This window comes from Papio anubis, chromosome 11 (assembly GCF_008728515.1).
Source record: "Papio anubis isolate 15944 chromosome 11, Panubis1.0, whole genome shotgun sequence".
In the NCBI taxonomy this organism is placed as follows: domain Eukaryota; kingdom Metazoa; phylum Chordata; class Mammalia; order Primates; family Cercopithecidae; genus Papio; species Papio anubis.
This window is the reverse complement of record NC_044986.1, coordinates 69938697-69965056: the sequence shown is the minus strand read 5'-3', so window position 1 is coordinate 69965056 and position 26360 is coordinate 69938697. Positions and strand designations below refer to the sequence as shown.

Sequence of the window (26360 nt, the reverse complement as noted above, 5' to 3'; positions counted from 1 at the left end):
CCGGCCACTGCACTCCAGCCTGGGTGACAGAGTGAGACTCCGTCTCAAAAAAAAAAAAAAAAAAAAATATATATATATATATATATATAAAAATATATATATATATAAATAATTGGAGCCAATACTAAGGAGACCTGAATATCAGGCCAATTAATTTTCATCTGATACTCTAGCAGTAGTCATTGATGATTTTTGAGCTGAAGAGCAGTTTGCTGAAAGAGTAGCATTTTAGGAAAGTGTAGTGACAGTGTCTGAGAAAATTGGGAGGGTGAGAGAGTATAAGCAAGAATATAAACAGAGAAGGAGTTTTAGTAAGATAGGCATCAAGTGATGAAACTTGGTCTAAGTATGTGACCATGAGAACAGAAATTACAAGAGAGGCATTTCAAAGGATGGATAGAAAAATGCTGGGTTTTGGCCAGGCATGGTGGCTTATGCCTGTGATCCCAGCTCTTTGGGAGGCCGAGGTGGGCAGATCACCTGAGGTCAGGAGTTCGAGACCAGCCTGGCCAACATGGAGAAACCCCCTCTCTACTGAAATACAATAAGCCAGTGTGGTGGTGGGTGCCTGTAATCCCAGTTACTCAGGAGGCTGAGGCAGGAGAATCGCTTGAACCCAGAAGGTGGAGGTTGCAGTGAGCTGAGATCACACCACTGCACTCCAGCCGGGGCAACTAGAGCGAAACTCTGTCTCAAAAAAAAAAAAAAAAAAAAAGAAGATAAAAATACTGGGTTTCTTACTATACTGGAGTATTAGGTAATTTAAGCAGTGGTGCTATTGACAGATAAAGGATGTTAAGAGTGGTGTGGTGGAGAATGATGAGTATTTTATTCTACACATACGGAAGTCCTCCTAACTGACTTCTGTCTTAATCTGCTCCTTAGTCTATTTTGGTGATCCTCCACCTCACAGTTACATCCCACCTTTTGCCTTGCAAATAACATTGTTCTACTTTCTTGCCTATCTGTGTCTAGCACCTTTAAAAACCTAGTTTAAACCTTTGATCATTCACTCTCCACTTGTAGCAATGTTTTCTTGTAGATGCCAAAAAAGTGATTACTGACTTTATATAGATATATTTGCCAGGTATATTATATCTGATCACTAATAGTATTTTAGATTTTTTTGTTGTTGTTGAAACAGAGTTTTGCCCTATCGTCCAGGCTAGAGTGCAGTGGCGTGATCTCGGCTCAAGCAATTCTCCTGCCTCAGCCTCCTGAATAGCTGGGATTACAGGCACATGCCACCATGCCTGGCTAATTTTTGTATTTTTAGTAGAGACAGCGTTTTACCATGTTGGCCAGGCTGATCTCGAACTCCCGACCTCAGGTGATCCACCTGCCTCAGCCTCCCAAAGTGCTGGGATTACGGGCGTGAGCCACCGCGCCCAGCCTTTTCTTTTTTCTTTTTTCTTTTTTTTTTTGAGACAGAAGTTTGCTCTGTGGCCCAGGCTGGAGTGCAATGGTGCAATCTTGGCTCACTGCAACCTCCGCCTCCCGGGTTCAAGTGATTCTCCTGCCTCAGCCTTCCAAGTAGCTGGGACTACAGGTGGGTGCCACCACACCCGGCTAATTTTTTGTATTTTTTGTAGAGACGGGGTTTCATTGTGTTAGCCTGGATGGCCTCAGTCTCCTGACCTTGTGATCCTCCTCAGCCTCCCAAAGTGTTGGGATTACAGGCGTGAGCCACCGTGCCCAGCCCCAATTTTTGTATTTTTAATAGAGACAGGGTTTCACCATGTTGGTCAGGCTGGTCTCTGACCTCAAGTGATCCACCGGCATTGGCCTCCCAAGGTGCTGAGATTACAGACGTGAGCTACTGTGCCTGACCGTATTTTAGATTTGATCAGGCTAAGAGGGTATTCTTTTGAATGTTTGTTTTTTCTCTGTTTATTTGCATTTGCTTTAGGTTAATAGTGTTTTCTTCAAATGCAGAAGATACATGTATATATATAGGGATATTTGTTTTTAACCACACTAGCTCCATTTATTTTACATGAGCCGTCTTTTCAAAAATGGACAGGAGAGTGTAATGAATCCCATGTACTCATCACCCAGCGTGAACAGTTATCAACTCCTGATTGCTTATTATGTCTAAATTCCTGCACTATATTATATATAATATTCCTGCATATTATTTTGACACAATCCCTGACATATCATTTTGTCTGTAAATATTTAGTGTATATCTCTAAAAGATCAGAATACTTGATGAAAATCATAATACCATTATCACACCTAAAAAAATAGTAATGTCTTAACATCACTTGATGTGCAGGTTATTGTTTACTTTTCCAAATGGAAATGAGTACCTTTTGAAGAACGTAACTTTCAAACTTTCTGGTACAGACTGCAGTTTTTAAAAGATATTTCCAGTGTTATGTTTGCTGATCAGAAGACTATCAACTTTTGATCACCATTATTATCACAGAATAGATAATATATGAATGCCTCCTTAATCTCAGACTAACCACACTCTACCACCCTACTTTCTTTTTCCATCAGAAAGCATTTTAATTTTAAAATTAGTCTAAGTCTAATAAAATTGAGAAGGTAAATATACTGAAAGTGTTATAATGAATGAATAAAAGCCAAACTTTGTGCTAATTATTTTTTAATATTCTTGTGTTATATATCACAGTTCTCTGTGATCATAGCAGTTAACATTTATTGAGGACTTAATTTATTCCAAGCACTGCTAAATGCTTTGCCTATATTCTTTTACTTAATTCTTACAACAACATCCTTAAGTAGGTATGTTCACATCCCATTTTATAGGTGAAGAAATAAGGCCTAAAAAGGCTAAGTAACTTCCTTTGAGAAGCTAAGTAACTTGCCCATATTCACACAGCTAGAAATCCAGGATGTTAGATGGAAAATTCTGTTGGCAGTGCTGGTGAAAATGCAAATTGGTACAACCCCTGTGGAGGGGAATTGGGCAGTATCACATTCACCTTTACCGCTTGTCTCAGCAATGCCATTTCTAGGAATCTTCCCCAAAGATAATATTGGCAAAATATACAGAGAGGTACCTGTACACGGCTGTTCGTTGCAAGACTAATAGTTAAAAGAGTAGAAATAACTCAGATGTCTGCCATTAAATAAGCCATGATGTAGCCACACACTGAAGTACTATGTAGTTGTGTTTTTTGTTTGTTTTTTTTAAGGTACACGGTGTCACTCTGTTGCCCAGGCTGGAGTGCAGTGGTGCGATCCTAGCTCACTACAGCCTTGAAGTCTTGGGCTCAAGTGATCTTCCTGTCCAGGCTTCTGAATAACTGGCACTACAGGTGCACACCACCATGCCTGGCTAATTATTTTACTTTTTGTAGAGATGAGGTCTCTCTTTGTTGCCCAGGCTGATCTCAAACTCCTGGCCGCAAGAGATTCTACTGCCTCAGCCTTCCAAAGTGCTGGGATTTACAGGCATGAGCCACTGTGCCTGGCCTATGTTGTTGTTTTTAAAAAGGATTGAAGACTATGGATGATAGCCATAATAGGAGAAAAAAGCCAGTAAAGAAACAGAGTATGGGCCAAGAGCAGTGGCTCATGCCTGTAATCCTAGCACTTTGGGAGGCCGAGGCAGGTGGATCACCAGGTTAGTAGTTCAAGACCAGCCTGGCCAAGATGGTGAAACCCCATCTCTACTAAAAATACAAAAAGTAGCTGGGCGCGGTGGCAGTCACCTGTAATCCCAGCTACTTGGGAGGCTGAGGCAGGAGAATCACTTGAACCCAAGGGATGGAGGTTGCAATGAGTTGAGATCATGCCACTGTACTCCAGCCTGGGCGACAGAGTGAGTCTCAAAAAAAAAAAAAAAAAAAAAAAAAAAAAAAACAGCATGTTTTATGTAAGAATGGAATGGGGATACAAATATAGACATATCAGCTTATGTACTTAAAGATAGGTAGATAAACTGTAAAAGTAATCATATGTAGGAGATAGTAAGGGACAGGGTTAGAAGTTAACAGGTTTCTGAACATATCTTGTTTTGTAGATTTGACTTTAGAATCCAGAAAATGTTTTATATAATTATAAAACTAAATCAAAAAATTTTAAAACCTTAAAAGTCAAAAGCAAAATGAAACAAATGGATCTAATATGTGTCAAATTGATAGCATAACTACACAGGAATAATTTTCAAAGTGTCATTAAAACAGTAATTTCGGGCTGGGCTCTGTGGCTTATGCCTGTAATCCCAGCACTTTGAGAGGATGAGGCAGGCAGATCACTTGAGTTCAAGACCAGCCTGGGCAATATGGTGAAACCCCATCTCTACAAAAAAATACAAAAATTCACCAGTCATGGTGGTACGCACCTGTGGTCCCAGCTACAGCAGGGGGTGTTGAGGTGGGAGGATCACTTGAGCCCAGGAGGTCGAGGCTGCAGCGAGCTGTAATTGCACCGCTATACCCCAGCCTGGGTGACAGAGCAACACCTTGTCTCAAAAATAAAAAGTTTAAAAAAAGAAAGCTAGAGTTTAATCCACGTATATGTGACTCCAGAATGTTAACTCCTAACCATTGTACCGTTGTTTCCCATAATGTGGTTATATCACCATATGAGGGGATTTCTGTGGCACCTAGAAAGGACTTTTTATTGTAATAGCTAAGTATTTATTTTAATATTACCTTCTGTTTGTAGTAAGAAAACTACTGAAGTTTTCCATTTAGAAGTTTTCCATTTAAAAGTATGGTGATATTTAAAAGTGTGCTGATAATAAGCATACTTTAAAAATAAACGGAAGTAAAAAATTGGCTTAAAGAAAAATAGATTGGCTGGGTGTGGTTCTGGAGGCTGGGAAGTCCAAGATCGAGGTGCTGGCATCTGGTGAGGACTGCTTTCTGCTTCCAAAGTGAAGCCTTGGCCGGGTGAGGTGGTTCATGCCTGTAATCCCAGCACTTTGGGAGTCCGAGGTGGGCGGATCACCTGAGGTTAGGCATTCAAGACCAGCCTGGCCAACATGGTGAAACCCGTCTCTACTAAAAATACAAAAAAATAGCCGAGCATGGTGGCAGACGCCTGTAATCCCAGCTACTCGGGAGGGTGAGGCAGGAGAATCACTTGGACCCCAGAGGCAGAGGTTGCAGTGAGCTGAGATGACGCCACTACACTCCAGCCTGGGCAACAGGGCAAGACTCCATCTCCAAAAAAAAAAGGAGAAAAGAAGAATAGTTCATAAATAATAGTAGTGGTAGAATTGAGATGTGACAAAAATTGTATGTCATGACAAAGTTGGAAACTTTACTAGGCTGTACTGATTCCATTGGTGTGAATGATGAAATAAGCATTTAATAAGCTTTACTTATATCCCTAATATCCACACTTTAATTTTATGCCAGACTCTTTTGAAAAGAGAAATATTTTGCATAAAACCCTGTGTGTGTGTGTGGGGTGTGTGTGTGTGTATATCTATATGTTTTCAAAGGCCTTAACCATTATAAGAAATTACGGGCCGGGCACAGTGGCTCACACCTGTAATCCAAGCACTTTGGGAGGCCGAGGCAGGTGGATCACCAGGTCAAGGGATTGAGACCATCCTGGCCAACATGGTGAAACGCCATCTGTACTAAAAATACAAAAATTAGCTGGACATGGTGGTGTGCACCTGTAGTCCCAGCTACTTGGGAGGCTGAGGTAGGAGAATCGCTTGAACCTGGGAGGCAGAGGTTGCAGTGAGCCGAGATCATGCCACTGCACTCCAGCCTGGTGACAGAGCAAGACACCGTCTCGAAAAAAAAAAAAAAACTTACAGAGGACCTTTTTTATTGTTCTTACAGAATGTCATACCCAGGCTATCCCCCAACAGGCTACCCACCTTTCCCTGGATATCCTGTAAGTATTGCCACTTAATACCTCACATCCTTAAAACAGGTGGTGTTTGGGACTGGCCATGTCAGATCTTACCGATATGCTAGAGCAGGGGTCGTAAATTCAGATGCTCACAGGTACTGAGTAGAACAAGTGAGCGAAGGCGGTTGTGTGGGGAACTAGAGAGGTCTTGCTTTGTCTATTGAAAGCTGGCAGGTGCTTAGCACCAGCCCTGTGTAGCCATGGTGGGAGGCACACTTATCTTTGCTAGATACTCCAGCCTTTCAAGTAAAGCCAGAAACTTGGGTTCTATATGAAATTGTCCAAAGTTTCAAAATTTAGGAGTTAGTTTTTAAAAATGTTAACTGCTGTATGAGCCAATAAAACACAGATGTAAGCAAAATCCATCCCATGAATCACTGGTTCTTTTTTTTTTTTTTTTTAATACGCTTGAGTCATAGTATCACTGCGTCTTAACCTTTGTGTTAGAATGTTTAAAATAATTAATGGCTTGGCTTGACCCAGAGATAAATTGCAGTGGATTTATAGTTCTTAGACTTGGAGTACGTTTTATAAATGTGCTACTAAGTTCCACCTTGTTGATAGCTATACTACTCTGAGGACTAAGAATTGTGCATTTCAGGTTTTTTTTGTTTCGTTTTATTTTTTGTCTTTGAGACAGAGTCTCGCTCTGCGCCCAAGCTGGAGTGCAGTGGTGTGATCTCAGCTCACTGCAACTTATGCCTACTGGGTTCAAGTGATTCTCCTGCCTCAGCCTCCCGAGTAGCTGGGATTACAGGTGCCACCACCATGGCCAGCTGATTTTTGTATTTTTAGTAGAGAAGGGGTTTCACCATGTTGGCCAGGCTGGTCTCAAACTCCTGACCTCAAATGATCTGCCCACCTTGGCCTCCCAAAGTGCTGGGATTATAGGCGTGAGCCATTACGCCCGGCCACATTTCAGTTTTTTGTTTTTCTTTTTTTTGAGACGGAGTCTTGCTCTGTCACCAGGCTGGAGTGCAGTGGTGCGATCTCAACGCACTGCAACCTCTGCCTCCCGGGATTCAAGCGATTCTCCTGCCTCAGCCTCCCGAGTAGCTGGGATTACAGGTACATGCCACCATGCCCAGCTAGTTTTTGTATTTTTAGTAGAGATGGGGTTTCACCATGTTGGCCAGGATGGCCTCGATTTCCTGACCTCATGATCCACCCACCTTGGCCTTCCAAAGTGCTGGGATTACAGGCATGAGCCACTTAGCCCTGTCCACATTTCAGTTTTATACTCATAACTGTGGGGCTGCTATCTAACCCTGGGAGAATAGCAAGAGGGGTCTATACAAGTTTGTGATATGTTTATCTTTATGCAAAGTGATTATATAGCTCTTGTGAATTTATCACAGGAGAGATGAGAATTATGGATATGTTCCCAAGTCCCTATGTATCAAACAGGACTTTAGTAACTATTTCAGTCAGCATAGGCTAATTGCTAAAACAGACAACTCCCGAATCTCAGTGACTTAACACAATGAAAAAAAAATGTATTTCTTTCTTCAGTCTCCTGGAAGTCAGTAGTGGATAGGGGGTGGGTGGGACGAGGCTTTGTTTCATGCAGTGTTTTGGGTTTCCAGGCTCCTTCCTTATTCTGATCCTACCATCCTCTAGCACTTTGAAGTCCTCTGCTGGATCCTCTGCTTATGGGTGGCAGATGAAGGAAGAGAGAGAACATGGAGGATTTGCCAGAGGTTTTTAGGGGACAGATTTAGAAAGTGGTATATGTCACTTCTGTCTATGTTCATTCACTGATATTCATTCATGTGGTCCGACCTAACTGCAAGGGGGTCTGGGAAATGTAGTCTGTATAGCTTTGTGGCCTGGGGAGAAATAGTTCAGTGAACATGCGACAATCTCTGCCTCTCTACGTATTACTGCACTGAACTGTGAGGTCCAAAATGTCACATCCTGTGTGTGATGTGATATACAGGTTACCTTTTTCATGTTTAAATATTATGTAACAGATCCAGATGTGTTGCAAAAGAGCCTCAAATTCCTCTGTTTAGGGTATAGAGGAGGATTTTTCTTATATTTGTAGATGCTGGGAAAATGAAGGAACTAATGAGGTTTTTTATTTTTTTTTTTCTTAAAACCTTGAGGTTTGTAAAGAACCCTGTTCTGACTCCCAAATAGAGAAGCAGACCCCTCTTGCCTGACTCAAGTAGAATTAAATTTAACTGAATTCTGACAAACAAGTGTCCTTACAAACTGGTATACTGATAAACTAGTATAAGATTCCAGGATTTCTAATGAGACTTTTAAAAAGTGAAAGAATGAGCTAGACCTTAATAATAACCTCTGTTTGTTCCTTATTTTTAGATGGGTCATAGTTCTTTATGATCGCATTTGTTTAAAAATTATTCTGATTTTTCAGCCTGCAGGTCAGGAGTCATCTTTTCCCCCTTCTGGTCAGTATCCTTATCCTAGTGGCTTTCCTCCAATGGGGGGAGGTGCCTACCCACAAGTGCCAAGTAGTGGCTACCCAGGAGCTGGAGGCTACCCTGCGCCTGGAGGTTATCCAGCCCCTGGAGGCTATCCTGGTGCCCCACAGCCAGGGGGAGCGCCATCCTATCCCGGAGGTGAGTTATGGGTTGCGGAATTAGTAATGATTGGGATTGCTGTAGCACTTTTTCCTTCTCCGTTTATCCTCTTCATTCCTGCTTGTCTTGTGTGAGGTCAAGTCGCTCTGACCTAGCTGGCAAGATGGAGGGATGAAGATTCTCTGGGGGCATGAAAGCTGGGAGCAGTTTCAAAAATTCCACTGTGAAGGGACTTGGAATAAATTTCATGGCAATAAAGGATCAATATGTAACACTTTGCTTGTTTGTAGTCTTAAGACCTGATTAAGACATTTCAATTAGCAAGACTGTGACCTTTAGGTCAGCTTTATTCAAAGGTAAAAAAGACCCCTGAAAAACAACAACAAAAAAACCTTAGAATTTTTGTATTTTAAGTTAGTAAGGAAAAGTAATAAAGTAAAATTTTGGCTGGGTGCGGTGGCTCACACCTGTAATCCCAACACTTTGGGAGGCTGAGGTGGTTGGATCACTTGAAACCAGGAGTTTGAGACCAGCTTGGCCAACATGGTGAAACCCGTCTGACTAAAAATATGAAAATTAGCTGGGTGTGGTGGCGCATGCCTGTAATCCCAGGTACCTGGGAGGCTGAGGCAGGAAAATCACTTGAACCTGGTAGGTAGAGTTTGCAGTGAGCCGGTATTGCACCACTGAACTCCAGCCTGGGCAACAGAGTGAGACTCTGTCTCAAAAAAAAAATAAATAAATAAGATAAAAATTTAAAACTTGTTTTTTACTGGATAATTTGAAGTTTTGAATCTAGATGAAAAGGGACTGCTATTATAGCATTAATAGCATATTTTTTCCACTTTTAACAATAGACATTTTTCTAAGGTTTTTCCTGCAATCATGAGAACTGTACTATAGTTTATTGACCTGTTCTTTAGTTCCTCCAGGCCAAGGATTTGGAGTCCCACCAGGTGGAGCAGGCTTTTCTGGCTACCCACAGCCACCTTCACAATCTTATGGAGGTGGTCCAGCACAGGTCCCACTACCTGGTAGGTACCAGCTGTCCAGACAAAAATGGTATCATGATATTTTGAATTTTAAAATCGCCATTGAGAGAACTTAGTTTTTATTTGAGATAATCTGCAATAAATGTTTAGATATTTCCATAAATAATTTTAAACATAATGGTTTTATGAAATGTATTACATTGATGGAAAAGTTTAATCAGTAAAATAGAGATAAAGTCACACTTTTTCTATTAAAAAAATCTGTCCCAAAGCCAAAAAGGAAGCCTTCAGGAACTTCTCTGCCCACTCCTGTACCACTAGTGAAACCACCCCCAGAACTATATTATGATAACCATTCCAGATGGAATCAGAATTTAATCTGGTTCAAGTGTGAAAAAAGTGTTATTTGTGAGGATCTTTTGTAGAACGTGGAATATTTAAAAGGTTCTTATGACCAAAGTTGGTTTTAGATTCAGTAAATTATATTTTTAAAAAATTATCCTCATGAATATCATAGTGTAAATGTTCTTGTATGTTTCCATATTCATAGTCGTCAATGCTGTTTTGAAAAATTAAAACATATAAGACCTGTTGCTGTATTATTATTCTTTTTAACATATAGGTGGCTTTCCTGGAGGACAGATGCCTTCTCAGTATCCTGGAGGACAACCTACTTACCCTAGTCAGGTATTTTGTTCCTACCTTTTAAGCTCAGTCTAGGTAGTTAGATAAAGAAGGAACCTTCCCTTTGCTGAGGTTTCCATGGGTCAGAAGAAATGGCCCATTATTGTAATGGAAGACTAAAGTCTTTGCTTCTAATAGACTCCATACTTTCTTTGGTCCATCTGCATTAATAGTGTCCTGATGACTTTGAGAAGACAAGCATAGGTCCAATCTCATAGGTAATGATTCTCACAATTTTATCCTAGAAATTCACCTGGGCTCTTGGTTTTAGTTCTTTTTCCTTTTCCCTGCCCTTACGAGCAGTTATACCTATGAATTTGGGTGGCTGGAGATTGGTATTTCTGACAGTGATTTATGTAGGGTGGTTTTGTTTCCCATTTTTACCTTTATAACTTTTCACTCTTTTTTCAGATCAATACAGAATCTTTTCCTTCCTATCCTGTTTTCTCTCCTGTTTCTTTGGATTATAGCAGTGAAGTGAGTAAGGTTTTCTAATGTTCACTAATCACTAGGTCCTTTATATGTGTGCCTTTGTTTCTGATTCTCATGTACTTGTCTCTCATTACTTCCTTAAGGGCTCAACTGTATCTATTTTATCTTTATGTTCCTGTAATGGTTGGTAGGGCTTTAGACATGGTAGCCAGTTAGTCTGTTGAATGGATTTTCTCAGTAGCTGCAGAGTTTCCCATATATTAAATATTTGCCCTACTATGTATGGCTGCTGCTTATTTATTTATTTATTTATTTATTTTTGAGATGGAGTTTCACTCTTGTCACCCAGGCTGGAGTGCAGTGGCACGACCTCAGCTCACTGCAGCCTCCACCTCCCAGGTTCAAGTGATTTTCCTGCCTCAGCCTCTGGAGTAACTGGGATTACAGGTGCACGCCACCACACCTGGCACATTTTTTGTATTTTTAATAGAGACGAGGTTTCACCATGTTGGCCAGGCTGGTCTCGAACTCTTGACCTCAGGTGATCCACCTGCCTCGGCCTCCCACAAGTGCTGGGATTGCAGGCATGGGCCACTGCGCATGGCCTGGCTTCTTATTTTAATCCCAAATTTTATTCTTAAATTGCCTTGTTAATTTTTTTATAGCCTATGCAAGTTACTAGGAACATAATAAGCAGCATACTTTTATGCTTACTTTTATTTTGATTTTCTTATTAATTTCTATATTGGATATTCGTGGATATCTAGCATTTTCAAGCTTGTTTTAGGCTAGGGTAGGAGAAGGATTCTAGTATTGGAAGAGGAACACCTTAGTGATTTTTTTAGCTCACTTTGAGGTATGTGAGCTCCAGAGAGGTTGAGAAACTTGTCTAGGGCCACAAAACTAGTGAAGGACAAAGCTGAGAAGATTCTAGTCTATATCTTCTGCCTTCTAGACCAGTGGTCTCTCTCTTATACAAAGGTGCTTTGCTGATACAGTCATGTAAGTTGCTTTCAGTCCTTTTTTTCATTGTTGAAGTTGTTTGCCAATCATGTTATAAACCTGTAATCACTTTTGTTATGAAAATTTTGATTGTAGTTTAAGCATGCTTATATTTTTAGGGAAATCATTTTATGACTGAATGTGAATGATTTTTAAACATAAAACACTAAAAGTAAAGCACATGTATGTATGCAATTTTTTTTTATTGTTATTATACTTTAAGTTCTAGGGTACATGTGCACAACGTGCAGGTTTGTTACATATGTATACGTGTGCCATGTTGGTGTGCTGCACCCATTAACTCATCATTTACATTAGGTTTGTCTCCTAATGCTATCCCTCCCCCTTCCCCCCACCCCACGACAGTCCCTGGTGTGTGATATTCCCCAATTCTGTGTCCAAGTGTTCTCATTGTTCAATTCCCACCTATGAGTGAGACCATGCAGTGTTTGGTTTTTTTGACCTTGTGATAGTTTGCTCAGAATGATGGTTTCCAACTTCATCCATGCCCCTACAAAAGACATGAACTCATCCTTTTTTATGGCTGCATAGTATTCCATGGTGTATATGTGCCACATTTTCTTTTTTTTTTTTTTTTTTTTTTTTTTGAGATGGAGTCTCGCTCTGTCACCCAGGCTGGAGTGCAGTGGCACGATCTCAGCTCACTGCAAGCTCTGCCTCCCGGGTTTACGCCATTCTCCTGCCTCAGCCTCCCAAGTAGCTGGGACTACAGGCGCCGCCACCTCGCCCGGCTAGTTTTTTGTATTTTTGTAGAGACGGGGTTTCACCGTGTTAGCCAGGATGGTCTCGATCTCCTGACCTCGTGATCCGCCCGTCTCGGCCTCCCAAAGTGCTGGGATTACAGGCTTGAGCCACCACGCCCGGCCTATGTGCCACATTTTCTTAATCCAGTCTATCATTGATAGACATTTGGGTTGGTTCCAAGTCTTTGCTATTGTGAATAGTGCCGCAGTAAACATACATGTGCATGTGTCTTTATAGCAGCATGATTTATAATCCTTTGGGTATATAGCCGGTAATGGGATTGCTGGGTCAAATGGTGTTTCTAGTTCTAGATCCTTGAGGAATCACCACACTGTCTTCTACAATGGTTGAACTAGTTTACAGTCCCACCAACAGTGTAAAAGTGTTCCTATTTCTCCACATCCTTTCCAGCACCTGTTGTTTCCTGACTTTAATGACTACCATTCTAACTGGTGTAAGATGGTATCTCATTGTGGTTTTGATTTGCATTTCTCTGATGGCCAGTGATGATAAGCATTTTTTCATGTGTCTGTTGGCTCCATAAATGTCTTCTTTTGAGAAATGTCTGTTCATATCCTTTGCCCACTTTTTGATGGGGTTGTTTGATTTTTTTCTTGTAAATTTGTTTAAGTTCTTTGTAGATTCTGGATATTAGCCCTTTGTGAGATGAGTAGATTGCAAAAATTTTCTCCCATTCTATAGGTTGTCTGTTCACTCTGATGGCAGTTTATTTTGCTGTGCAGAAGCTCTTTAGTTTAATTAGATACCATTTCTCAATTTTGGCTTTTGTTGCCATTGCTTTTGGTGTTTTAGACATGAAGTCCTTGCCCATGCCTATGTCCTGAATGATACTGCCTAGGTATTCTTCTAGGGTTTTTATGGTTTTAGGTCTGACATTTAAGTCTTTAATCCATCTTGAATTAATTTTTGTCTAAGGTGTAAGGAAGGGATCCAGTTTCAGCTTTCCACATATGGCTAGCCAGTTTTCCCAGCACCATTTATTAAATAGGGAATCCTTTCCCCATTTCTTGTTTTTGTCAGGTTTGTCAAAGATCAGACAGTTGTAGATGTTTGGTATTATTTCTGAGGACTCTGTTCTGTTCCATTGGTCTATATCTCTGTTTTGGTACCAGTACCATGCTGTTTTGGTTACTGTAGCCTTGGAGTAGCCTTTAAAGTCAGGTAATGTGATGTCTCCAGCTTTGTTCTTTTGGCTTAGGATTATCTTGGCCATGCAGGCTCTTTTTTGGTTCCATATGAACTTTAAAGTAGTTTTTTCCAATTTTGTGAAGAAAGTAATTGGTAGCTTGATGGGGATGGCATTGAATCTATAAATTACCTTGGGCAGTATGGCCATTTTCACGATACTGATTCTTCCTATCCATGAGCGTGGAATGTTCTTCCATTTGTTTGTGTCCTCTTTTATTTCGTTGAGCAGTGGTTTGTAATTCTTCTTGAAGAGGTCCTTCACGTCCCTTGTAAGTTGGATTCCTAGGTATTTTATTCTCTTTAAAGCAATTGTGAATGGGAGTTCACTCATATTTGGCTCTCTGTTTGTCTGTTATTGGTGGATAAGAATGCTTGTGATTTTTGCACATGGATTTTGTATCCTGAGACTTTTGCTGAAGTTGCTTATCAGCTTAAGGAGATTTTGGGCTGAGACGATGGGGTATTCTAAATATACAATCATGTCATCTGCAAACAGGGACAATTTGACTTCCTCTTTTCCTAATTGAATACCCTTTATTTCTTTCTCCTGCCTGATTGCCCTAGCCAGAACTTCCAACACTGTGTTGAATAGGAGTGGTAAGAGAGGGCGTCCCTGTCTTGTGCCAGTTTTCAAAGGGAATGCTTCCAGTTTTTGCCCATTCAGTATGATATTGACTGTGGGTTTGTCATAAATAGCTCTTACTATTTTGAGATACGTCCCATCAATACCTAATTTATTGAGAATTTTTAGCATGAAGGGCTGTTGAATTTTGTCGAAGGCCTTTTCTGCATCTATTGAGATAATCATGTGGTTTTTGTCTTTGGTTCTGTTTATGTGATGGATTACATTTATTGATTTACGTATGTTTAACCAGTCTTGTGTCCCAGGGATGAAGCCCACTCGATCGTGGTGGATAAGCTTTTGATGTGCTGCTGGATTTGGTTTGCCAGTATTTTATTGAGGATTTTTGCATCGATGTTCATCAGGGATATTGGTCTAAAATTCTCTTTTTTAGTTGTGTGTCTGCCAGGCTTTGGTATCAGGATGATGCTGGCCTCATAAAATGAGTTAGGGAGGATTCCCTCTTTTTCTATTGACTGGAATAGTTTCAGAAGGAATGATAGCAGCTCCTCTTTGTACCTCTGTTAGAATTTGGCTGTGAATCCATCTGGTCCTGGACTTTTTTTGGTTGGTAGGCTCTTAATTATTGCCTGAATTTCAGAGCCTGCTATTGGTCTATTCAGGGATTCAGCTTCTTCTTGGTATAGCCTTGGGAGAGTGTATGTGTCTAGGAATTTATCCATTTCTTCTAGATTTTCTAGTTTATTTGCATAGAGATGTTTATAGTATTCTCTGATGGTAGTTTGTATCTCTGTGGGATCAGTGGTGATATCCCCTTTATCGTTTTTTATTGCATCTATTTGATTCTTCTCTCTTTTCTTCGTTAGTCTCGTATGCAACTTATTTTATGTAACAATTGCCACCTTAAGCTGGAACTAAAACCAGTAGGTAGAAGTTAACAGAATGTAGAGTGTTCGATTTTGGAAGAACTTTAAGATGGAAGTGAAATAGGCTACCCTGTGAGGGGTGAGCTTCTTGTCACTGAAAGTCCACAGGCAGATTTTGGTTGATGTGAGTATGGATGTGTCTGTGTGTATCAAGGAAGGTGCAAAAAAATTTTTTGTCTTAGATGGGAAGTTGGGCCACTTTATCCCTCCTGATTGATCCAGTTCTCTAATTCTGTGATAGTCTTGTTGTTGATTGTTGTTGTTTCATTTGTTTGTTCATTTTTGAGATGGGGCCTCTGCTGCTCAGGTCAGGCTAGAGTACAGTGACATGATCAAAGCTCACTGCAGCCTCGAAATGCTGGGCTCAAGTGATCCTCCTCCTTCAGCCTCCTGAGTAACTGGGACTACAGTTGTGCACCAGCATGCCCACCTAATTTTTTAATTTTTGGTAGAGATGAAGGTTTTGCTGTGTTGCCCAGGCTGGTCTTGAACTCCTGGACTCAAGTGATCCTCCTGCCTCAGCCTCCCAAAATGGCTGGAGTTGCAGGTGTGAGCCACTGTACCCAGCTCTATGATAGTTTTTCAGCAAGAAGGTTGGAATCAAATGGGCATTAAAAAAGAATGGCAAATGTTGGAACTTCTGGTAATGGATTGTGCTGAGAATTCTCCCCTAGAGTTTTAACCTCAAGAACACAGATCCTGATTTCTCTTTTTTTTTGAGACAGAGTCTTGCTCTGTTGCCAGGCTGGAGTGCAGCGGCGCCATCTTGAGTCACTGCAACCTCCGCCTCCTGGGTTCAAGTGATTCTCCTGCCTCAGCCTCCTGAGTAGCTGGGACTACAGGTGTGCACCACCACGCCCAGCTAATTTTTGTATTTTTAGTAGAGACGGGGTTTCACCATGTTGGCCAGAATGGTCTCAATCTCTTGACTTTGTGATCCACCTGCCTCGACCTCCCTAAGTGCTGGGATTACAGGCATGAGCCACTGCACCCAGCCCAGATCCTGATTTCTTTTCTTTGAATTCAGTTTAATGCCTGGAAGATGACAGTATTCTTGAAAATTGACTTCCAACTTAGACTTTCAACAGAGAATACATCAAAAAAATTTTCCCCCACAGATGAAATATGAAATCAATATATGTGTGTGTGTGTGTGTGTGTATATATATATTTTTTTTTTTTTTTTTTACAGAAGAGAATCACAGAAAATGAGAATCATCAGACGATACGCAGTGAGCGTTAGTTTATCTAGTCCAGTGTATTAGAAACAATGGCTTCTGTCCTGTTTAGGATTTTAGTGACAGTGGTTACATCAAAGGAAACTTAATTTCTTGAGACATGAAGGCTCATAAAAATTCTTTATACTTGAATATTTGCTACAAGTAGAATAATTTTAGCTTTCTATTAAAACCACTATAGGTATATTTGTTAGTTCTCTGCTTACAGCCCTAGCTTGGAAACTAGTAGAGGATGGATGTTAAGGCTTACTAGTAGAAGAAAATGTTGGAGTAAAAATATATGTGAGTGGGAGGAGCTATTGACCCATAAAAGTGTTATCTTGAAAAGCTGCTGAAAGATGGGGCTTGTTCTCATCTCCTCAGTTGTTTGCCCCTACAAGTGCTGGCGTACTGCTGTATTCAATGTGTATAACTTTAAAAACCGTTTCAGTTGTCTAAAAAGCAGTTGAATCACCTTTTATTTTGAAATGGTATTGATTGCATGTTTAAATGATAATATTTTGGAGATACTGAATTAATTGTGTGTGTGTGTGTGTGTGTGTTTTCTGTGGTGAAAACACTTATTTTACAACAGTAATCTTTATTTTAGGTCAACATTCAGACATACAAGAAATGTGTTGTTACAATTAAAATTTTTTTAAAAAGTAGTGGAGCCTCATCTTCATCCCATTCCTCTTAAGCCCTGACTTGAATACCCAAAGAAACTTCTTGAATTGTTCTGGGCTGGGCACATACCTGTAATTCCAGCACTTTGGGAGGCCAAGGCAGGGGGATCACTTGAGGCCAGGAATTCGATACCAGCCTGGGCAACATAGCAAGACACCCGTCTCTACAAAAGTAAGAAATTAGCTGGGCACACGCATGTAGTGCTAGCTACTCAGGAGCCTGAGACAGGAGGATTGCTTGAGCTCAGGAATTCAAGGTTACTGCGAGCTATGTTTGTGCCACTGCACTCCAACCTGAACAGTGCACTCCAACCTGAACAACAGAGTGAGACCCTATCTGTAAAAAATAAAAAATAGGGAAAAACTATTGAGTTATTTCATAGCTTTGTATTTTAAATTGTTTTATCTTTTAATTTTGACATAATTTTAGGCTTGCAAATAGTACAAATAATTCGTATATACCCTGTACTCACATTCTCCAAATGTTAACTTCCTACATAAACACAATAGAACGATCAAAATCAGCAAATAACATTGATATAGTACTGGTACCCAACCTATGGACCTTATTTCATTTTCACCAGTTGTGTCAATGATGTCCTTTTTCTGGTTCAGGATCAAATCCAGAACGCAGTGTTGTATTTATTGTCATGTCTCTTAAGTCTCCTTTAATCTGAAATAGTTCCTCAGTCTTTGTTGTTCATGCCCTTGATGCTTTTGAAGAACACTGTCAGTTATTTTGTAAAATATTTCTTAATTTGGGTTTGTCTGATATTTTCTCATGGTTAAATCCAGGTCATGCCTTTTTGGCAAGAGTACCACAGAAATGATTTTGTGCCCCCAGTGCATCATATCAGGAGATACTTATTGTTGACTTATTCCATTACTGGTGATAATTAATTTTGATCATTTAAGTTGGTGTCTGCAAGGTTTCTCTGCTGTAATGTTATAAGCTATGCAAATATCCTGTTTCTTTATACTTTTGCCACCTAATTTTAGCACCCATTGGTGATTCTTGCCTGAAACAGTTACTACCATAGTATTTACCAAATTGCAATTTTTTATTTTCATATAGACTTATTTCATGTGTTATAATCAGGGTCCATATAGGAAATTAAGAGATATTACTAAAATTATATTGCTGGTTTGAAATCTCACTGGGCATGCATGTTCTACTTCACTAAAGCCATTTTATATTCTTCTGTTTTTAAATCAAACATTGTTGCTCATCTCACACTATTCAGGGATCAATCTCCTTTTTTCTTCCTATTCTACCAAAAAGGAAACCATAAGAAGATTGTGACTTTAATTTCACAAGTTTGGCCACCTTGTCTCCTGGAAGTTTGGTGTCTGGCTATCTGTTGGCAGGAGAAAAATCTGTCCTGAAGGGGGATAGGTCTTTCCTGTCTGTTCCAGAATGAGCCCTGGTAATAAAATGCTCATATCCTTGCCCTAGAACCCAAACACTGGCCTTCTTACTTAAGATTGATGTCTGGGGAAGTCTTTAAGTTTCCTCATTAGAAATTTTCTGGAAATGCTGACTCAGATTTTATGTCTTTTATTTTCAGCCTGCTGCAATGACTCAGGGCACTCAAGGAACTATCCGACCAGCTGCCAACTTTGATGCTATGAGAGATGCAGAAATTCTTCGTAAGGCAATGAAGGGTTTTGGTAAGGAAAACAAATTTTTCTCTTTGTTAATAAGTTAAAGTGATCAATTCTAAAGTAAAAATAAACCTTATCTCATAAACCAAGTTTATGTGTCAGCCTGGGTGCACGTACCTGAATTTAATCTGATGTCTAGTTCCTTGTAAGCATTCTCAGAGATGACCTCAGGCTGGGTGTGGTGGCTCACACCAATAGTCCCAGCACTTTAGGAGGCTGAGGTGGACGGATCACCTGTGTTCAAGACCAGCCTGGCCAACGTGGCGAAACTCCATCTGTACTAAAAATAAAAAATAAAATAGATGGGTGTGGTGGTGCATGCCTGTAATACCAGCTTCACGGGAAGCTGAGGTAGGAGAATTGCTTGAACCTGGGAGGTGGAGATTGCAGTCAGCCTAGATCGCACCATTGCACTCCAGTTTGGGTGACAAACTGTGTCTCAAAAAAAAAAAACAAAAAAACGATGACCTCAAGCAGCTCCTAGCACATACTTTGTCCTTATTTAAACATGTGTGGTTCTTCCAGGGACAGACGAGCAGGCAATTGTGGATGTGGTGGCCAACCGTTCCAATGATCAGAGGCAAAAAATTAAAGCAGCATTTAAGACCTCTTATGGCAAGGTATGTTTTTCTTTCCTGGAGTAAGCACCAGCAGTGGCCGGTAGACTCTGCATTCATGTCAGATTGGATACTATATTTTGATTAGTACCTGGTGTGCAAAAAAGGGACAACTAGACTTCAGAGACCTCAAGAGTACTGTATTCCCTATATATTTCTCTGTTTTTTTTTTTGAGATGAAGTCTCACTGCAGTGTCCAGGCTGGAGTGCAATGGTGCGATCTCAGCTCACTGCAATCTTTGCTTCCCAAGTTCAAGCAATTCTCCTGCGTCAGCCTCCCAAGTAGCTGGGACTACAGGTGCACGCCACCATGCCTGGCTAATTTTTGTATTTTTAGTAGAGACAGAGTTTCACCATGTTGGCCTGGCTGCTCTCAAACTCCTGACCTCAAGTGATGTGCCTGCCTAGGCCTCCCAAAGTGCTGGGTTTATAGCACTTTGTGCCCTGCCTATTTCTCTTAAAAGGCTTTTTCATTCTAGAGTAGTTCTTGATCTCATAATTATACCTTACTCCGGTCACACATGTGATAGATATTCAGTAGAAAGTAGATCACGACTACAATCATGATCAAGAGGATGGTTCTCAATCTTCTGCCTGTTACAGTGGGATTCAAGGCTTATTACATAGCCCTTGTTTATTCTTCGTCTTGTGCTTCTCTCCCTTTCTCTAAACATGTCCTATATTAAAATTATATGGGCTGAGCATGGTGGCTTATGCCTGTAATCCCAGCACTTTGGGAGACCAAGGCAGGAGAATTTCTTGAGGCCAGCTGTTCGAGACCAGCCTGGGCAACATAGGGAGACTTCATTTCCAACAACAATGACACCAAATTATATTAGCTGGGTGTGATGGTGTATGTCTGTAGTCCCAGCTGCTTGGGAGGCTGAGGTGGAAAGATTGCGCTTGAGCCCAGGAAGTCAGGCTGTAGTGAGCTGTGATTGTGTTACTGCACTGTAGCCTGCGTCACAGAACAAGACCCTATATCAAAAAAATAATAATATGGAAATGTTTGCCATTCTGTGTACACACCATGATCTTTTATGCTTCTGTGTTGTGTACATGCCATTCTTCTGGCCTTGAATACCTTTTCTTTTTTTCATGGCCAACTTCTTTAAGATTTGGCTTACATATCAGCTACGCTGTGAAGTTTCTTTCATTAGTCTGGACAGAATTTAGCTTCTTCTTAATACTGTAGTATTAAGTACACAGCACTTTGTAAAACCTCTGTTATAACTAATCTCATGGCCCACCCCCAAAAACTGAGCTCCCATAGGACAAACCATGGTCATAGTCATCTTTGTATTACAGTACCAAGTGTATAATGGCAACAGCCACTTAATATTTGTTGAATGGATTATCAGTTTCTAAATCCAACAAGATTCTATGGCTAAAAAATGACACTATTCCTCAGATATAATGGGAAAACATGGATAGCACACTGCTTTGCATTATTGATTTATTTATTTTATTTTATTTTATTTTTTACTTTTTTTGAGACAGAGTCTCAAAAGGCTGGAGTGCAGTGGCACAATCTCCGGTCACTGCAGCCTCCACTTCCCAGGCAAAAGCAATTTTCGTGCCTCAGCCTCTCAAGTAGCTGGAATTATAAGTGTCTGCCACCACGCCCAGCTAATTTTTGTACTTTTAGTAGAGACGGGATTTCACCGTGTTGGCAAGTGTGGTCTCAAACTCCTGGCCTCATGTGATCTGCCCGCCTTGGCCTCCCAAAGTGCTGGGATTACAGGCCTGCACCACCACGCCCGACCTGCTTTGTCATTTAAATAGGAATCCTAAAAATGTCCTAATGTTCTCTGCATCTAGTTTATGTTTTTCAGAATGGTGTAGTGGTCCATTGATTAGTCCCACCTTGCTTATTCTATTCTGCCTTTCCCTGTCTGCCCAGCCCAGTGACTGTTTATGCAACATAAACCCTAGATTTCCTTAAGCTTCAACATCAGACTCACTTTTCTCACAAAGATATTTGCCATGTTATGAATGTTTTATCTAGGCTGTACAATGCTATCTCGAGTTTTCTTATATATTGCTTTAGAGTTAAAACTAACAATCTGATTTCCGTACCACTAGCCACCTCTTAACTTCCTAATTAGTAAAATACTGTTCTAGCCTGCTATAGAGTCATCTTTGATTCCATGTTTTTCTTTATCAGTCAGAGTGTTCTGTATGCTTTGTCCTAGCAATTGGTTATTTACTAGTTTTTATTGATCTAATCTATAAAGTGGCCCTTTAAAATGTTTCTTTTGTCTACTTTGTTTCTTCTCATTTCCACTGTTATCACTCAAGTCCAAGACTTTATTACCTCTTAACTAAATATTCCAGTAGCCTAAATGTTTTCATCTATAGCTTCTTTGTCACCGTCATCCATTCTGAATATTATTGCTACATCAGTGCCATTTTCTTGCATGAAAAGTTTCCAGTGGTTCCTCCCAGCAAACAGAATCAAGTCCACATTCTTTAGCTTGGCATTCAATGTAGTAATCCAAGATTTAGTTACAACTTTGTTTTAACTCATCTATTATGAAAACCTTCCTCTGTAACAAAAACAGTTGTCTTATTGTTCCATTGAACAAGCTTTGCTCATTCTTGCCTCTATATGTGTGATTCTCAACCTTAACTGAACATCGTAATTTCCTTTAAAACTTAAAAATACACAGAGTCTCTGAGTCTTAGTCCTGGACGTCAGTGGTTTGTTTTGTTTTGTTTTGTTTTGTTTAAAGCTCCACAAATGAATGTAATGAAGAGTCAAGGCTGGGAACCGCTTCTGTGTTCCTTGGTGGTATTCCTTCTTACCTGAAATACCTTTCTCCTTCCTCTTTGCGTGCTAATTTTTACATTCTTCTCTGAGCTCTCTAGCTGACTTTGAACTTTTTCTGTTTCAACTTTCTCTGTTACTTATTTCTATGCTACTTACCCAGTGCTAGAGTACAGGTTACCTTATTATTATTATTATTATTTTAGATGTGTATCTTTCCAAATAAGAACAAGATTGGCTGGGCACAGTGGCTCATGCATGTAATTCCAGCACTTCGGGAGGCCAAGGCAGGTGGATCAATTGGGGTCAGGCGTTCAAGACCAGCCTGGCCAACGTGGTGAAACCCCATCTCCACTAAAAATACAAAAATTAGCCGGGCGTGGCAGGATGCGCCTGTAGTCCCAGCTACTCAGGGGGCTGAGGCAGGAGAATCGCTTGAACCCAGGAGGCGGAGGTTGCAGTGAGCCGAGATCACACCACTGCATTGCTGCCTGGGTGACAGAGCAAGACTCTGTCTCAAAAAAAATAACAACAACAAAAAACAAATAAGAACAAGATCATAAAGGTTTCTACTTCCTCATAGAACCAAGAACAGTTTCTTTTACTAAGTAAATATCTGTTTATCATTTTGTTAGTTTGAATAATTCTTTGTTTCATATATCCCTTGTTTTTGTACCTCGTAGAGTGGAATAAGAATTTATTAAATGTTCATTGATAGAATGAATAAAATAGATCTGCTTGTACATACATTACACTCAAGTGACAAAATTTGGAGAACACATATACTTAGCTTGTATTTGTAATTAAATAGGATTTAATCAAAGATCTCAAATCAGAGTTAAGTGGAAATATGGAAGAACTGATTCTGGCCCTCTTCATGCCTCCTACGTATTACGATGCCTGGAGCTTACGGAAAGCAATGCAGGTACTGTATGTCATTTGTTGTGAGTATTTTGTCCTATTTCATATGTAAGACCGTACAAATTATGGCAGTTCTGAATTTACAGTGGTAATTAAAGCAATTCTTTATTTCCCGTCATCCATCTGAATATATAGTTTTTAGTTCTAGAGAACAAAGTAATATTTGATGAAGCAGTTAAGATTTAATTACTTGCAGAAATTTCATTTTTATTTGTATAATCCTCCCTTCATTTCATGTAGGGAGCAGGAACTCAGGAACGTGTATTGATTGAGATTTTGTGCACAAGAACAAATCAGGAAATCCGAGAAATTGTCAGATGTTATCAGTCAGAATTTGGACGAGACCTTGAAAAGGACATTAGGTCAGATACATCAGGACATTTTGAGCGTTTACTTGTGTCCATGTGCCAGGTAAGTACAGTATGAATGCTTGTGCGTTGATAGAGGGAACATACTTTAAAAGTCTTTTGCCAGTGAGCATTCTTTACTCCTTTTAATATTTAGCCACCTTGCAATATTGTCATCTTTCAGAAGGACAACACAGAAACCAGTGTACAGATTTCTTTGTAGTTACTGTTGAGATTTATTCCTGTAAATCTGGCTTTTGTAAGGAATTAAAGATTTAACCTCTAAGGTTGTATGGAATCAGAAACCAATACGAGGCTCTGTGGCTGGGATGGGGATGAAAGTATACACTTGAGCTTATCACTATCATGCCCCATTATGCCATACCATCAAGTGAAGACGTGTAGGACTGCCATAGAGGTGCTACAGGAAGTGAGGACTCTGTGAGGAGACCCAGAAATGCAGAAAAATGTTTTAGGGTTCCCAGTAATAACTGTGATTAGCACCTTCCTTATTTTGATTCCCCAGATATGCTGGAGAATTGACAGAAAATACTCCAACGTATTTGGAATGGCATTAGAAACACACTTAGGGCCAGACATGGTGCCTCACGCCTGTAATTCCAGCACTTTTGGAGGCCAAGGCAGGAGGATTGCTTGAGGCCAGGAGTTTGAGGCCAGCTTGGGCACCATGGCAAGAAACCATCTCTACAAAAAACATTTTTAAAAATTAGCCAAGCATGGTGGTATGTGCCTGTAGTGCCAGCTATTCAGGAAGCTGAGTGGGAGGATCACTTGAGCCCAGGAGATTGAGGCTGCAGTGAACTGTGATCGCACCACTGCATTCCAGCCTGGGCAATAGAGTGAGATCCTGCCCTCAAAAAAGAAAAAAGAAAAGAAGCACACTTAGAATGAGATATGATGAAGGTGTATTTGAAAGAGATTATGTAAATGACTAGCATGCTAATTCAATATCAAGAGTTACTGGCTATTGTGCTAGTGCACAAGATTGGACCATCTGGAGGGATCTAAAGGAGAGGAGGGGCTCTAAAGAGCCAAGGGAGGGGCTGGGTGTGGTGGCTAACGCCTGTAATCCCAGCACTTTGGGAGGCTGAGGCGGGTGGATCGCCTGAGGTCAGGAGTTTGAGACCAGCCTGCCCCATATGGTGAAACTCTATCTCTACTAAATACAAAAAGTTAGCCAGGAGTGGCGGCATGCACCTGTAATCCCAGCTACCTGGGAGGCTGAGGCAGGAGAATCGCTTGAACCCAGGAGGTGAAGGTTGCAGTGAGCTGAGATTCTGCCATTGCACTCCAGCCTGGGTAACAAGAGCAAAACTCCATCTAAAAAAATAAAAAGGGAGGTAGGTGTGGAAAGGATAGTGTGTAACAGTGAGTGGACATGGAAATGAGAAAGCAAAGTAAATGGGTTGAAGGAAATTGAATTTACCTACATCAGAGTAACAGAGAAGGGAAGTAGGTTAGGATTTAAAAGAAACAAGAAGGAAAACAGACAATACTAAAAAACGAGTATTAAGATTTTACATGAGGTGCTGAGTCTCTATGCAGAGTTCAAGGCCCAGCCCTACCTTTTCCAGGGCATGAGTAGAGGAGTAACTTCCTAGGAAAGTGTGTGTGAATCCAAAGGCAATAATCGGGGAAATTTTTCGTGAGTACTTTTTCCTGTGTTATATTCAGTCGCCCATGTAGAATGTGCCTCTACATATTCCTTGTGCCAGGTGCTCAGAAGACAGTTCTTCAGCTGCAAGGAGCATCTTTCCATCTTGTTCCTAAGATGGTCCCTGAGACTTTAAAAGGCAACCTTTTCTTGTTTGGGTTTGTCTTTCTGTTTTTGAGAGAAACCAACTGCCTATCTAAGCTTAAACACTTCCTTCCTCCTTCCTTTTCTCCTATTCCAGGGAAGAGTTGGTATACAAATAGGCACAGTCTAGCAGAAAGTGAGTTATTTGTAGCTTCTTCTGTAAAGCTAATGTGTCCTTTTTATGCATGTATTTATAGTAAATACCTATATATTAAGATTAGATGGCTGAGTGTGGTGGTGTGAGCTTATATTCCCAGCTACTCTGGAGGCTGAGGTAGGAGGATCACTTGAACCCAGGAGTTTGAGGCTATGATCATGCCTGCAAATAGCCATTGCACCCCAGCCTGGGCAACATAGTGAAATCGTGTCTCTTAAAATATACTCAGATGAAGAAAAGAAAGTTTATGAAGCCTCCATATTACACCCTCCCTCCCTTCTGCCCTAGAGTTACATTTCTTGAGGGCAGAGACCCTGTCTCTCCTGTGTCCCTACCACCTAACATAGTGCCTGACACAAAGAAAGTGCTTAATATCTCTTAGTTGCGTGAATGAATACAAAGTAGAACTCAGTACAGTGCATATTGATTTTTTTTTTTTTTTTTTTGAGACGGAGTCTCGCTCTGTCGCCCAGGCTGGAGTGCAGTGGCCGGATCTCAGCTCACTGCAAGCTCCGCCTCCCGGGTTCCCGCCATTCTCCTGCCTCAGCCTCCTGAGTAGCTGGGACTACAGGCGCCCGCCACCTCGCCCGGCTAGTTTTTTGTATTTTTTAGTAGAGACGGGGTTTCCCCGTGTTAGCCAGGATGGTCTCGATCTCCTGACCTCGTGATCCGCCCGTCTCGGCCTCCCAAAGTGCTGGGATTACAGGCTTGAGCCACCGCGCCCGGCCGCATATTGATCTTAAATTCCAGCTAAGAGAACTGTTTCTTCATTTGAGTGGTAGTTTATATTTCCTAGTAGAGATATTTTTGTTTAAACATTTGGGTTTAATTTAGCTCCCAAAAGCCCTTGTTTTTAACATAACCTCATTAAACCATGATCTTATATTATAAAATCCAGTTGACAGTATAATAAATTACTAGTTGTATTTCCATGCATAGAAATGAAGGATATGCATGACAGACATTATGGATTAATCTTTAATAAATTATCTCTTTAGGCCAGGCCCATTGGCTTACATCTATAATCCCAGCACTTTAGAAGGCTAAGGCGGGAGGATCACTTAATCCCAGGAGTTAGAGAACAGCACCTGGGCAACAGTGAGACACCCTGCCTCTACAAAAAATAAAAAAATTAGCCAGGCATGGTCGTTTGTGCCTGTAGTTCCA

At 40.6% G+C, this 26360-nt stretch overlaps 1 protein-coding gene across 4 annotated transcripts in view; it reads left to right on the top strand.

The window, feature by feature from the left end:
• The window catches only part of ANXA7 (annexin A7), a 41147-nt gene that overhangs the window by 9620 nt on the left and 5167 nt on the right, over positions 1-26360 (top strand). Inside the window, exons 2-10 of one of the 4 annotated variants that reach the window (XM_009214698.4) lie at positions 5781-5835; positions 8237-8441; positions 9335-9436; positions 10017-10081; positions 10490-10555; positions 18466-18568; positions 19088-19182; positions 22761-22874; positions 23111-23281. In XM_009214698.4, coding sequence (XP_009212962.2) covers positions 5782-5835; positions 8237-8441; positions 9335-9436; positions 10017-10081; positions 10490-10555; positions 18466-18568; positions 19088-19182; positions 22761-22874; positions 23111-23281 — 975 coding nt within the window. In that variant the 5' untranslated portion in view covers position 5781. Of the gene's footprint in view, positions 1-5780; positions 5836-8236; positions 8442-9325; positions 9437-10016; positions 10082-10489; positions 10556-18465; positions 18569-19087; positions 19183-22760; positions 22875-23110; positions 23282-26360 lie in introns of all 4 variants that reach the window. The other 3 variants (XM_003903772.4, XM_009214699.4, XM_003903771.5) reach the window with 3 other exon arrangements.